Genomic DNA, 14881 nt, shown 5'->3' on the forward strand with positions numbered 1-14881 from the left:
GGTGCTTAGAGATCTCTCACCCTTCTCCAAACACCTAATGCTAATATGTATTGAGTAAGATCTGGTATATTAGATGTTTAAGATTTTATGTAGTTAATGGAAAGTAAGGGTCACAACTATCAGGAAATTAATTCACATATATTTGAGCAGTGTGACCCATACTCAGAGTTGGGCACTACTGGATCTCAAAATCTTCAGTTAGATTGCCCATTTTTAAGCAAATGGTCACCTTAAATTTGCAGTTTTTCTCTTACTCCTAAGGCTGTGCATATCATTTTTTTCCAGATTTTTATCAAAAGCAGCATTAGTTTGTCTCTGTTTATATTTATATTTAATCCATTACAAAGAAAACCACAAATAGAAAGTAATTGTTATATATATATATATATATATATATATATATATATATATATATATATATATATATATATATATTTTATTATATTTATTTAAAAAATTATGAAATGTTCATTGTTCATTTTTTATAAATCTGAAAGAAAATAAAAAAAAAAATACAATTTAAAATCCTGCTATAATAAAGAAAGACAATTGTGCAAAGACTGCAGTCAAGCACATACTAATCCCTTTTAGACAAGCACTTACTAACCCATTTTAAACATAACTGTGATTTGACCAAGCCACACTCCCCCATTACACGTTACTAGACATGAAGATTAACACAAGAATGAGCCTTTCACACAAAAAACCCACATGCAACATTCATGTATGTTCAGGCTGTCTCTAAATAGTAATAGGAAAAAGACATTATCATAGGATTAAGAAGCAAATAAATGAAAGTATGTCAGTAGCTTTGTCCTCAGGCTTGAATAATAAACCACTTATCCTAAAATTTGCAGAAACAAGGTGCTCACTATGTAGTAGTCTATTCACACCATCCCACAGAACAAATAAAAACATCACTGTATTACAGTGTCTTCAAATGTCTATGTTTTTAAGTTAATAACTTTTTAAAATATGTTTTTATTATAGTTTCAATTTGGATATGGTTTGGATTGTCCAAAGTTTTAAATTCTTTAAGGTAACATTCATTTCCATCTTGATTATTTCAAAATGTTTGTAGGGCTGATATTTTCAATCCAGATAAACTCTTTATTTGCAGTGTAATTTAATTGGGTTTTACTAATGTGGACTTTAACAAAAATCTAACCACCAAACTCACTCTATATATGACTGCTAAACAATAGCTGCTTAATTTATATCATTCTATGTAAATAATTTACCATCATTATGAAGAATTCTTATCATTATATAATGTTCATACAGGCAAGTGAAAGATCTGGGTACCCAAACAAACAGAACTACAGCAAGTATAAGTCTGTAACCTGTAGGAGCACAGAATTGCTTATGTGCTCCTTGACTGTGTGGCAAGGGATTAGGAGGTGTAACCCTAAACCAGGACTGTGTGGGCCCTGTGTGGTGTCAGCATGACCACCCAGCTAGCTCGCAGAAGAACGGAGACAGTGGACATGTCGTCACCCAAGGAAACTCACACCAACAGTGACTGCTGCAATCTAGAGAAAATCATAAACATGAAAAGGTTTAAATAAACACATAGACACCAACACCTACTATCTCAATATATTTTTGCCACATACAAAAATTAACATACACAAGGGTGTACTTTACTGGACACTCTGTACATCCTTCACCCTATATACACCCTACACTCTGTGTACACCCTACACTAACACCATCCACCCTGTTTATACTCTATACACCCTACACCCTGTATACATTCTGTATACCCTAGACCCTGTACACTCTGTACGTCCTACACCCTACAACCTATACACACTCTTGTAGCTGCACTACCTGTCAGCCGGTCTTGTAGCTGCCATCACCAGTTCGCTGGGCTCGGGCCTGCGCTGCATCTTTGGATACACGCTTGCACTCTTTAGCCAGACCACAGAAACACATGAAGTTGATGAAGCAAGTGGTGAAGTTCAACTTGCAGCCGAACTCACTGGTGGAATAGTCGTAGGGGAAGGTATGGTGGTAGTTATGGAAACCCTCGCCTGTAAGCAAATATTTTGTAGAAAGTTTTGCTGAAAAATATAAAAACATACTAAAATAAAACTTTTAATATAAAACTTTTAATATAAAAGTTGCTTAAGTTGATTAAGTTGATTAAACCTGATTAATCTCATAAACTTCAAAATAGCCATAACCAGCATCATGAAATTTCAACTCTACTCCCAATATAAAAAAACAAACAACAACAACAACACCCACAACAACAACAAAACAGTCCAGCCAATCTTACTGGAGAAAGAGTACTGGAGTTAGTAAATTACGATATATAATCCACACATTCGTTCAGGTATAGAGGAATTTGACTTGTGTTATATTTTAACACACAGAACATAAGTTTAAGTCAAACATTGAAGTCAAAACAAACTTATCTGTGAATCCACACACCTAAAGCACCAAGGGTGACGAACATGTTCTCTCTGGGGTAGATCTGAACATCATAGGGTCGGTTCCCCCACATGTGGGCAGCGCTGTTTACAAGCCAGGTGGCATTGAGTACCACCGCGTATCTGAGGAGGGTGGGGATAAAATACCCCACCCAAAGAGACTCGTCCCACAGTAACCACGGCACCAACATTGGAAAGATGAAACACATCAGCACCACAGACGGCTTGTAGAATCTGAGAGGAAGAGAAACAGAAGGAGACACAACAAGGAAGAAACAAAACTGTGAGCAACTCACACCGAGGTTAGTCTGGTAAGCACATATGTATGTGCTGTGACACTGAGGTTAGTCTGGTAAACTTGTACACAACACCAGATGACCCAGATGTTTCTCTAGGATTCAGATTCATAAACTCCATAAATTACTTATTAAGCCTGACAACTTCATCCAGAGGTGAACGCAATCCGGTCACTGTCCTTCATTTGGACCGATTTATGGTCTGTGCTTTTCTACTCGTTGACCTCTGAAACCTGTCCTTTAAATCCTGTCCTCCAAAACCCCATGTCATAACCAAATATCAAAAATCAGCTCTCAACTGCTATACGTAAATTGTTCAAAGAGGCCGAGAGGCTCACCGATCGCTCGAATAAATATCTAGCATGCTATATATATATGGACCTGGACCTGTAGACCAGACATTTAGCATACTAGGTACGTCTGTGTGTGAAACGTGTTGAGCCGAGGTTATGATTTGCAATGAGTGTGGTGTAGAAGATACAGAAGGTGAAACATGAAGGAGTTGTACATCAGCATGCAGGGCTACGAGAGAAAAAATGGGATACACCCCGAAATATGGTAGCAAATGACCATGGTTTGGTGGTTAGCATGTTTGCCTCTCTATGTTAGGGTCTTCGGTTCAAGTCCCTAATGTATATATATATATATATATATATATATATATATATATATATATATATGGGGTGTAAAGATTCACCAATACACATTGGAGCATGGGGATGATGTGAGTCCATTAATACCTGGCTCCATCTAAATGTACCATGAGCTGCTAGTTCTACTTGAGTGTAAGATACTGTGGAAGACTAACTGATCTCTCTTTACAAGCTATGTCTCTTTCAAAATTATGTGACCGCCTTTTATGAGAGTAATGATAATGTGACTTGCAAGGTAAAATCAAGAATGTGTCTGGCAACGACACAGTCAAATTTCAAATCTAAAGTTTAGAAGACATTTGGATTTTATAATAATGAATGAAAATTAGGAAAAAGTCTAGTCATTTGTAAGGTGTGTAGAACAGGGATTAAGTGCAGTGGTGGCACAACAAATCTTACTCCTCACCTGGTGAGACAGCATGGTGAAATTTACCTGGGTGACAAGGGATCTGTGGCTGCTAGCAAGAACACGCAATGCAAAGACACAGGTAACCACTTTTTTTCAGCCACACCTTCAAATCAAATCAACTTCAAATCACCCACTGCCAGTGTGAGACAGATGTCAGTTTATAATATCAAAATGTTTGGTCATGCAGCAAGTATTTTTTGTCCAACTGGGTCTATTGAAAATTAAAAATAATGACAAGTCTGAAATGAGTCATTTGTCTTCCATTCTTAACCCATGCCATAAAGTAACAAAAATACCTGAGATTAATTTATGAAATATAACTATTTGAAGGTAAGCAATGGAACTGAATGCCACCAAATTGTTACGTATAAAAATTTATCGTCCGTGAACTGTATTGTAGGCAATGTATCTAGATACTTATCAGATCACCCTATAAGGGACAGATGCACAAATATATTTTTTCTCTTGATATCAAAACGATCTTTACAAATGTGAAGGTATTACTCTAGCAGGCTTCACCTGCTTCTAGTGAATGGTTGTTCTGGTTTCACTTCTAGCCCTAATCCTGTTTAGTACATCTGTACATCCCCCATCCAGCCTCCACCCAACTCACCTCCTCTGAAACATGACCACCTTGTCCATCTTCAGGTCAGTCAGATCCAGTTTGCTTCCCTTTTCAATGACATCAGGGTGTTTTCGAACCAGCAGCCAGCCAATGTGAGAGAAGAAAAAGCCTCGTGATGCATTGTGGGGGTCTGCGTCCGTCTCTGAGTATTTATGATGGACTCTGTGGTCACGAGACCACTCGTAAATATCATTCTGGTCAAGGGAAAGAATCACCAAAAAGGAATCATCAAAGCCATGTTCCCTTGTGAAGGGAATAATATATATTCCTTATAACCACCTAAAATAATTCCTACAAGGCCAAATTCAATAAGATATATTCATGAATTTCTAACTGATATTGTGTGCTTTGCTGTCCATTTGTACATACTTAATAGTTAACCAAAGTTGGGATTAAATTTGTATTAATAATCAGGCAATTAACCCTAATCCCAACCCTAAACCATAAACCATCTGTAAAATATTCAGATCTTAACCCTAACTCTAAACTCAAACCCAGATGAAAAATATCCAGACCTTAACCCAAAACCCTAACCATAACCATAGTAATGAATGGAATATTGTGAGAATTCTAATCATTCTGTCCAGTGCCAGGATCCAGGCCCAGGGACTGGGCCAAACCCAGCCTATAATGTGAAAAACAGAACAGGACACACTACACAACCTCTGGACCTGGCTTGGGTGGCCTTCAGTGCAAATACGAATCTGTAAATAGGAAACTGCAAAGTCTAGAAGTAGATGGTGGTTAACTCTGCTACCTACAGCAGATTCACACATGTTGTATTAATTTTAAAGCTTAAGTGTTTGCTACAGTTGGAGTTTCACTTGAATTACAGGCTGTATTAGAACTGTATGCCTGCAAACTCAGATCTCTTAAGACAAGTGTGTCTTTATTTTCAGTCCATAGTGCCTTGACTCACCAAGCTTTATGAAAAAAGAAAGGCCATCTAATCATTATAGACTCATCCATGTATAACAAGACCTGTCTTAAACAAATTAAAATTCTACTCCAATTTACACTGAGCCAAGAGTCACTTCCTATTTCAGAACCCAGTCATATCTAGTGCTAACAATAATAAAAACCTAAGCCAGTTATATTCGAGTGCCAAAAGAAGCCTGCTAAATGTAAATAAATGGGCTTGTGGGAGGGTGAGTGGGTGAGTGAGTGAGTGTGTGGGTAAGTGGGTGTTGAGTGAGTGCATGTCTCAGGGTGTGGGTGAGTGAGTGGGAGAGTGAATGAGTGAGTGGGTGGGTGAGTGAACACGCATTTGAGCAAGCAAGGTATAGGTTTGGTTCATAAAGTTCTAAATAATATATAAATATCTAAATAAAAATAAATGATAAAGAAAGAGCCCACTGTGTAGTCTTTGTTCAGTCCAGCATACAACCCAGTCACTGTAGCTGCATACAAATAAATAAATCTAGTCAGTATTAATCAGGCCACCTCTCCTAATGTTAATGAATAATGTTACTGATTATTCTTCATGGAGGTCTAAACCTTTCCAGACAATAGAACAGAACCATCTCTAGACCTGGAGGGACAGAGCCAGGCACTAGAACAGAACCATCTCTAGACCTGGAGGGACAGAGCCAGGCACTAGAACAGAACCATCTCTAGACCTGGAGGGACAGAGCCAGGCACTAGAACAGAACCATCTCTAGAATTGGAGGGACAGAGCCCGGCACAGTCTGCCGCTCCAATACATCTGCTAAACCTGGTCATGAACTGGGATCAGGTTCAGGTTCATTTGCACACGGACATCAACAAATAAGGTAACTGTAAAAAGAAAAAAAACAAAAAAAACAAAACAAAACAGCGTGTTCAACTGCGTATCGTAGCATGATGGGGTCACCTGGAAAGCCATTGAGTTTGCGATGGCGAGGAAAACTCGGAGAGGCAGCGACGCCTTGTAGGCGCGATGACTCCAGAGCCTGTGAACACCAGCGGTTATTCCCAATCCACTGATCACGAAGCACAGTACAGCTGCGGGTGAAAGATCACTGCGTAAACTTGGCATTAAAACATGCTGCGCCTCTGCGCTCTAAACATGACAATAGGTCAAAGCTGATTTCCAACAAATATCACAGAAAATATGTAACCTGCACGCGAGCAATACTTACACCACATTAAAGTCAAAGGAGATGCAGACGGTATAAGAAAGATCCCATACAGCGCTCCCAGGTGCAGCAAGCTCATCATCAACACGTTTCTCCACACTATTCTCATGGGTGGTTTAGGACCCTCTTTCTCTCTGTACGTTTCATCAAAGACGTCTTCCCCCATCGTTGAATCTGTGTTGGGAACTTCACCGTTTCTGTGCCTTGTCTGAATCTTCTCATCTGTTTCCGTCATGTTTAGCAAGATTGTACCTTGTGGAAACCTGCACAGACACGAAATAGTGGCGCAATATCAATAATGGGGAATATCAAACTATATTATTCCTAAATAAGGACAATCAATATTCTTCCTACTCGTAGCTAGCTACCCATCTACCAGCATAGAGCAAGAGCAAGCTGACGAGACCTCGCTGAAAATAAAACGGATAGAAACAGAAACTCAGTACAGTAGTTTAGTGAACATCTGTGCGCCTGGACTGGATGCTATTTCTGGGAATCTAGAAATCATAGAAAGGATCACTTACGTTTAATTCGTTACCGAATAAATGTATGGAACAAATGGTATAAGAACAAACAATAGAAAAAACCCTGAATTTCCAGTTAATAATTTCAGATGGCTCCGTAAAATAATCTGAACGGTAATGATGCGACGCGGATCACCTATATTCTGATGTATAGCTAGAGAGGTAATTTCCTACGCTCCTATTGGTCAGATCGGTTGACGCCACCTTACTCGGAGTTTTTCATTGGATTATGTTTATCGGCTGTTCAGGATTCTTTCTTACTAATTTTTCCAATATCCAGCGTGTAGAATTAACGAGTTTAAAATTTGAACTCTGAATAAAAATGTAAACCACCCATTGCAGTGGAGTTACCATGCATTGGAAAAATCGGCTAAGTATTTAAAACGCATTTTCAAACAGACAGTAGGGATTTAATAGACTATAGGTTTTAGGGTTAGGCTTTAATATGCTTTAGGCTTTAGTGTTAGGGTTTCATAGACTATAGACTTTAGTCTTAGGATTTAATAGACTATTGGAGTGCTGCGAAACGTATTCCACGACCTTTTATTTCACGTAGATTCCTTTCCAACAATAATCCAGATAAATAAACTAGATACAACTAATGAAAAACTTTAGGAACTGTGGAGTTGACTGTGTAATTAAACAATGCTGTTGTCACTGTAGTCTCTGCACTCTTCACTAACTGCAGCTTCAAACTAGAAATAGCCAGAAATCTAGAAACAGCTCTCTGCTCAGCCTCTGATGAGCTGTCTGAGTAATTTCCTAGGTCCCTGTAGAATGCAGTGTTGGATGCAGCACTTGCTCACTGGCTCTGGTTTACAGAGTGAGGACAGGGTGCGGCAGCAGAGTATTCTAGACTAGAATTCTATCTATAAAAACAACCGGAAATATATGGGACATGTATCTTGCCAACTGAATCTAGTAATGATCTCATATGCTGGAGGTTTAGTGTTCAAGCACTGTCTCATGACTGTTCTCTCATTAAAACAAGACATTAGGCTCAAAAGGTATACCTAACATATTTCCAACTGTGTTCTACTATTACATAATGTCCAATCCTGGAGCTCAGCAGCCCTGCAGAGTTCAGTTTCAACCCTAATATAGCACACCTGATCCAGGTAATCTTCAGTAGCATCTTAATATTAGAGCCTTCTGAAATTGTGCTACATTAGGGTTGGAGATCCAAGATTTCTAGGGCCTGACTTGAGTACTCCTTTTCTAATGAATATAAAACAGTAGTTAAGCCCTCTGTTGGTTTACTTATAAATTATGTACAATCAGTAATTTATTTCTGCCTTAAATCATAACCATTTTATGGCCCATACTGTACTGTAAAATAAAGAGCTACAGTTGTTTTATTATAGAGTATAGATCTCATGTTTATTCTTTCAAATTAATTTCTGTTCACATGAATTCCTTTGCATCACCTTTAATCCTCTGATTTTGGCTTGATGGAGACCGTAATTATGTATATGGCACCATACCACCATCTAGTGTGCAAATTACAACGTTGCATACAAGAAATGTCCTGCTAAGGTGATTTTAGTTCCCACTCGTGAAGGACCACTCCAGTGCACAGTTTAGTGTTCTCAGTTTAACTTTCATATCCTGAGTGTGTGTAAAGAAATATGCATGAGCAAGACTCAGGAAATTAACAGCAATGGGAAAAAGTACAAGGCAAAGTGAGAAAAAGTACATAAAGTAACTGAAAGAGAATCTGACTTTAATTTGAATTAAATTTTTCTTATATGATTTCACTGTCATGTAAGATTGTCCATAAAAAACATCCATAAGCAATAACATTATGACAATATAGCAGTATTAGAGTATTAGGTTAGAGGACATGACAGAAAACACACTGAGGCTCCAGCGACAATCAGAAAAACTGTATCAGTGAACAGCCAGACACTGGCATGAAAATAGCTCTCACTAAATGCGCAAAACCATCCCTATCCCTTGCACATATGTTTCTGGTAGAGCAGGTAGAGTAAGATCATGGATTTGATTACCAGGGAGCACACATGCTGTCCTAGCAGTAAATATACATGTAAGTAAATATACATGTGAGTCAAGTCACTCTGGATAGACAGATATGGAGTTAGGAGGATGAGTACAGCCCTGGAACAGAACTGAGACATCTGTCTATATTTCACTACATCATTAGTTTGACTTCAACTCTGCATGGCAGCATTTCTGATGTCAGGAAACATTTTTGAATAACTGAAAGTAGAAATATACTTATTATAATGAAGCATCATAAAATCTGCATCTGATTAAAATATCCTCCTGGTGAAGCCCACCTGGACCAAACACTGTCTCTCATTTACTGAATTTCAATGTGAATGCCCAAATTATGTCATACAGTAGGATAAACGTTATTATTTTTCTTTATTTGAAAATAAAGTAGAACAATGTGTGATGTCTCCTTGCCAGGGTCCTTCTCCCTGTGTGGTGGTGCTCCCCTCATGGTGGGGTACTCCCCTGGTGGTGGTAGTCCCTGTGTGGTGGATCCCCACATGGTGATTCTCACCTCGTGGTGGTACTTCCCACATAGTCCTTTGTTAGTTGCTGTTTTGCTCCTCCATGTATTAGAAACTGGTTCAAAGTGACCAATACATCAGGTTCGATCTCATCTAACTTACCCTTAAAAAAGTGAGTTTACAACGCATTACAACGCGTTACACACGTTACAACGAGCCATGCGCCGTTCCTGTGTGAGCCATGAGCCACTCCTGTGCGTAGAGAGAAACAGGGAGTGAGAAAGCAAAAGGGAGAAGTAAAGCAGACAAGAAGAGGGAGCGGATGACCTCAGGTGACCAGCTCGCGGTCAAGCCATGTTATGACTGATAAGCATAGATTGAGTGCCTGAAGACAGAAAGGCTCCAGTGTCTAACACTCCCCCCTTTGAATCCAAGAGGAATGATATAAGAGTATATAGACCTTTCTCATATGCAGGCACCAAGGCAACATTAGCATGATTAATCACAGAGGTAGAGATGTGAGTTATGAAAGAAGGCAATACTGACAATAAACAGGGGACACACAAGAATCAACACAATAATCAAGATTACGGAAGAACATGTTTATGAGCCAAGATCCCCTGACAAGGCCTCTCAGGCAACTGAACCAAGAATCATCAGCAGGTGGAAGCTCAGAAATAGTGGCCTTCATGTGCGAAAAGATGTCAGTAATGTTCTTATAGTAATTAGGGATGTTAAAACAACACATTTCATTAATGACCTTGCAGACACCTCCTTCTTTTGCTAAGAGGAGATCTAGGGCTAGGCGGTTTTGCAAAACAATGGTTCGGACCTTATCTACCTCATCAATGAGCGAGGTCCGGGCATTTTCAGTCCTATTGCCATGCCAAACCATTAATCTTGTTAAGGGCCGCAGTATTTCCTCCTCTCAGGAACAAACTCCAACCCACGTACGCTCCGGGTTAGTCCATGGGTTGGCCAATACGTACCCATGATACCTATTATGGGTGCCGGGAATTACAGACCTTTCTGCCTTACCTGATGTCAACTGCAAACATGTATAAATGACCAGAGGCAGGATAGTTAATGCTGGGGTACAACAGCCTTTCCTGGGAAATTGATGACGGGTATTATTAACTATCAAAGTGGGTAGGCTGGAGTATGCCATATTACCGCATACGAGATGGTGTGCTTGTTATATTATTTATTGTGCACCTTCCCAGCCCTGTGCCTAATGCCCATACCTCATTTTTACATGGCCTGTGGCCTAAAAATGGACCATCAGGTAAGCCTGCAGAACATAGACAGGTGGTACATGTCACAGGTAATATATACATGAGGAATATATACATGAGTTAACAAGGAACATATACACAAATTAACAAGGAATATATACACAAAGACCTCATCCTGTATCTCATCATTACATATGTAGTACACACCTTATCTCATCATTAAATATGTAGTACAGACCTCATCCTGCATCTCCTCATCATTAAATATGTAGTACAGACCTCTTACTGTATCTCATCATTAAATATGTAGTACAGACCTCATTCTGCATCTCCTCATCATTAAATATGTAGTACAGACCTCATCCTGCATATCCTCATCATTACATATGTAGTACAGACCTAATCCTTTATCACTTCAGTAGTGGTCATTTTATCACCTCAGGATGATGCCTGGCTGGATATTCGTAACCCTGCAGTTACATGAACACGTATACAAACTCTAGCAACACAAACATAGCACAAACAATGATTTAGTACAAAGTCTTTATTTTATTATAATGTCTCTGGACACAGCCAGTGATTTATGACAAAGTCTTTTTTATTTTAATGTCTCTGTGTAATGCTGCTGGCCCGAGACCTCCTCGTTCATGTGAGTCGTTTATTAACATGAAACACACACTACACAATAGGCACTCACATAAGACATTGACAGTGAACATGACTATACGTTTGAACATTAAACAAAGTACACACTAACATAAAAGGTGATCACACAAACACAGACGTTACGGCTATTGCAATAGTTACAACGACTGGTGTTGACGTTAAACAACTTACACAGCGACAATGATCAACAAAGGGAGCACACACGTACAGGGGTTTAAATAGACACATCAACACTTGACAAAGCCTGTGCACGTGTTTGCAATCCCATGGGGGGTGAGGTTACAAAACAGATAAACAGTACATATGTGGATCCCCCGCATGCGGCGGGCTGTACCACACTACTTGTGCGGGAGGAGCAGTCCATGACATACTGTCTTTCATCCCAATGTATTTTAACACATTGATCAAACCTGGATTACTCCTCAGTGAAAATCTTGCTTCGTAACAGTGTTGATACTTGCAACATAATCCTAATCATTACACTGAGCAAGATAGAAGGACATCAACACTGCAAAATGCTGACACTTCACTAGTGTTCTTCTGCTTGCACATGTAAACAAACCTTTTTCTAAGTGCAATGTTAATAGCAAGAACTCCAAATATGGAGACTCTTAATTGCTCATTTAACTACAACAGTTTGACATATAGTAAGTGATTTTGCCCTGAAGATTTATCTCACTTTGCCTGCTTGTGCATAAATGTCTTGCAGTTGAAGTACCCAGACTTGGTTGAGGGCCTTGTCCTGATGAACATTAATGCTCAGGCAGAGGGCTGGGCAGACCGGGCAGCATACAAGGTATCACAGTCTAATGCAATAATAATTATCAATCTGTTAACACTTTGCTTAAACATCACGATCCCTGTATCTCCAGAATTATGTCTTTTAGGAGACACATCAGCAATCAATATGTCACGGTTTGTCCCACCTAGTGTCCATGTCTCTGTGGTTTCCCTGTCTTGTGTCTTTTGTTTTGCTTTACTTCCTTGCTGTGGTTCCGTTCCGTAGCCTCATTTTCTCCGCCCCTTATTATTTGCACCTGTCTTGTTTAACTCTTATTACTTCATGTATTTAAACCGTCTTGTTCCCTGTGTCTTGGCTGTTCACTAAAAGCCCATATGTGAATTTTATTTAGGTTCTATGAAAGTCTAACCAGTGTATGTAAGCCCGTATGTAAGTCTGGCCGCCGTGTGTTTATCCAAGCCTGTTTGTGTGATTCTTTGTTGTCCATGTTTCCTAGCCTTTGTTTATCTAAGACATTGTGTATAACGTCCCAGTCCTTGTTTTTGTGTTATCATGTCTTCTCAAACTCTGCATGTTGGCTCTATGACCCTGGACTATTCTAATGACTATAAATCAATCTTTTGTACTCAAATTGATAGCGTTCAGACATGTACAGTAATACAAATTAATGAAAAACATCCCAAATGCACCTTGCCAGCTTGCATTTGCATGTAGGCCTTCTTGATGATGTAACCAAGGAAATTCATCTCACAGAGGTAAAACTTGCACTTCTCCAGCTTGCAGTGGAGGCCATTGTGTAGGAGAGTATGGAGCACCTGGAATATGTCATGTACATGCTGGTCCAGCAATGGTGACTAGAGCAAGATGTTATCGATGTAAGCAATGAGCTCCTAGGACCTCCCTCAGGACCTCATTCATGAATTAATAAAACACGGAGGGTGCTGAGGTGAGGCCATTCAGTCTTCCATTTGTCTCCCTCCCTAATCCTGATGAGGTAATAGTCACTGTGTAGATCAAGCTTTGCGAAATGCCCCCCACAGATGCTCCAGGGCAGCAGGAACTAGGGACAGAGGATGGGGGCACTTCATGATCAGATGCCTAGTTCATCATCTAATTTCATGTTTAATTCATCTTTAATTAACTGTATGCAAATGAAAGGATTCTGATTTGATATTTGTCGTAAACGTTTGTCTTTATACAAAACTCGGCCTTTACACGCTGTATGTAAAATTTAGTTTAAACACATAATGTGTACAGACATTATGTTTTTACAAATGAAAGTTCAAAGGGCCTGCATACATGAGCACATAGCAGAGACTGCACAACCTGTTTTCATACATTTCATGGGCTTCGGCTTGCCCTTGGGCATACTTATTATTTATAAGAGAAAAGCAAATTACTTGGTAGGATGATGTGCGTTCTTTGTGTGTGTTCACAGGGCAGGGCGTTGCTCCTTGCTGGTGTGTACAGGACGCCCCGAGTGTCACCACTGCTCTGCTGCTTCTCACCACCTCGAGTGCTACTGTCAGAACTTTTGCTTTTCTTTTGCTTTTTAGCAGCTCGCTGCTGTGCTTGTTTGCTATTATGTAGAATAAAGACACTCCAAACGTACATTTGCATCTCGCTCCCTCCCTGCACCCATCATAAACATGACGCTGGTACTTATCTGTATGGGGTTTTTTTTATGTACTGGGATGATGGTGAGCCGAATAATGGTGGTTATTGGATGTGGACAAAACTGTGTTGTAATTAGGCCTCGGCCAAGGAAGAAATGGGATGATGTATCAGGCTTCACTTCACAATGTCTGTGAGGAAAAGAAAAATGGGTTCCTGATATTACAGGAGCAGTGATAGTATATGGGGAAATGAATAGATCAGTATTACTAATAACAATCAGCAGAGGAAGTGATGGAATGATTCATCATAGCAGAATTCATTTAACCCCACAGGTGCCATCCTCCAGTGTTCCACACTTAGCATACTGTGGACTAAAGCCGAGCTGACTTCACGGGCTTCCCCACGCCTGTGTTTTTACACCTTTTTGGCTGTGCTTTGTGTGACTAATATCCTGCCTTTTTTATCCCTCACTCATGTCTTGGTGTCAATATGTCACACAAGTAAATTAGTGTTCTATTATTTTCTTAGTTTGTACAAGAAGTACAAATATGTAGCTACCTAACATTTGTGAATGAAAGTGGGAGAGGAACAGTTAAATACTTCATTTAAATCATTGTATTCCTCTGGGGGTTCAGAGTTATTTTTTGCTGTTGTAAGTAATATATAGTCTTAGGTATATAATATTCTGCTTTATTTACTGCAGTGTTACAACTTGCTTAGTTGCATCACCGGTGCTATGTTAGGCCTCAGACGATTAATGCATTTAAACTTCTGTCAGCATTTAGGCCTACGTTTAGGACTGAACCCAAACCAAACTCAACAATGAGGAGTATCTGGAAATCTAGGTTGGTTGGTTATATAATGTGTAATTTTTCTTATTTTGTGAACATTAAAATGTAAAGTTTTTGACAGGTTTGACATTGCATTGGATCTAGTAAAAATCCTTGAAGCTGTCAACACCATCATCTGAGCAGGCTCCATATCTGTAATTCAAGGCAAGCCAAGGAAACCTTGACCGCTAACTGAAAAGATAGATGATAAGAAATTTAGCAGACTAGTCATCGGAATACTTATATGCT

At 39.4% G+C, this 14881-nt stretch overlaps 1 protein-coding gene across 2 annotated transcripts; it reads right to left on the reverse strand.

The window, feature by feature from the left end:
• Positions 1-448: 448 nt before the first annotated feature.
• scd (stearoyl-CoA desaturase (delta-9-desaturase)) lies at positions 449-7192 on the reverse strand. Of its 2 annotated transcripts, none has more exons than XM_081698071.1 (7): positions 7063-7192; positions 6542-6801; positions 6274-6404; positions 4410-4615; positions 2440-2672; positions 1834-2066; positions 449-1532 (listed from the first exon to the last, which is right to left on the reverse strand). In XM_081698071.1, exons 2-6 carry the CDS (start codon positions 6771-6773, stop codon positions 1837-1839), a joined length of 1032 nt encoding a protein of 343 aa, XP_081554197.1. In that variant the 5' UTR covers positions 6774-6801; positions 7063-7192; the 3' UTR covers positions 449-1532; positions 1834-1836. The 2 variants fall into 2 exon arrangements, with proteins under 2 accessions (XP_081554197.1, XP_026887347.2); XM_027031546.3 differs by having other exon boundaries at positions 450-1532; positions 1834-2036.
• Between the last annotated feature and the right edge of the window lie 7689 nt (positions 7193-14881).

Source organism: Electrophorus electricus, chromosome 15 (genome assembly GCF_041902795.1).
Source record: "Electrophorus electricus isolate QZ-2024a chromosome 15, ASM4190279v1, whole genome shotgun sequence".
Lineage (NCBI taxonomy): Eukaryota > Metazoa > Chordata > Actinopteri > Gymnotiformes > Gymnotidae > Electrophorus > Electrophorus electricus.

Excerpts from the sequence above, each read along its gene's own strand:
- scd (XM_081698071.1), bottom strand. The coding sequence starts at position 6,773 with ATGACGGAAACAGATGAGAAGATTCAGACAAGGCACAGAAACGGTGAA. Across the intron at positions 4,616-6,273 it reads CAAACTCAATGGCTTTCCAG|AATGATATTTACGAGTGGTC; the intron begins GTGACCCCATCA and ends TCCCTTGACCAG. Across the intron at positions 2,673-4,409 it reads GTGGTCATGTTTCAGAGGAG|ATTCTACAAGCCGTCTGTGG; the intron begins GTGAGTTGGGTG and ends TCTTCCTCTCAG.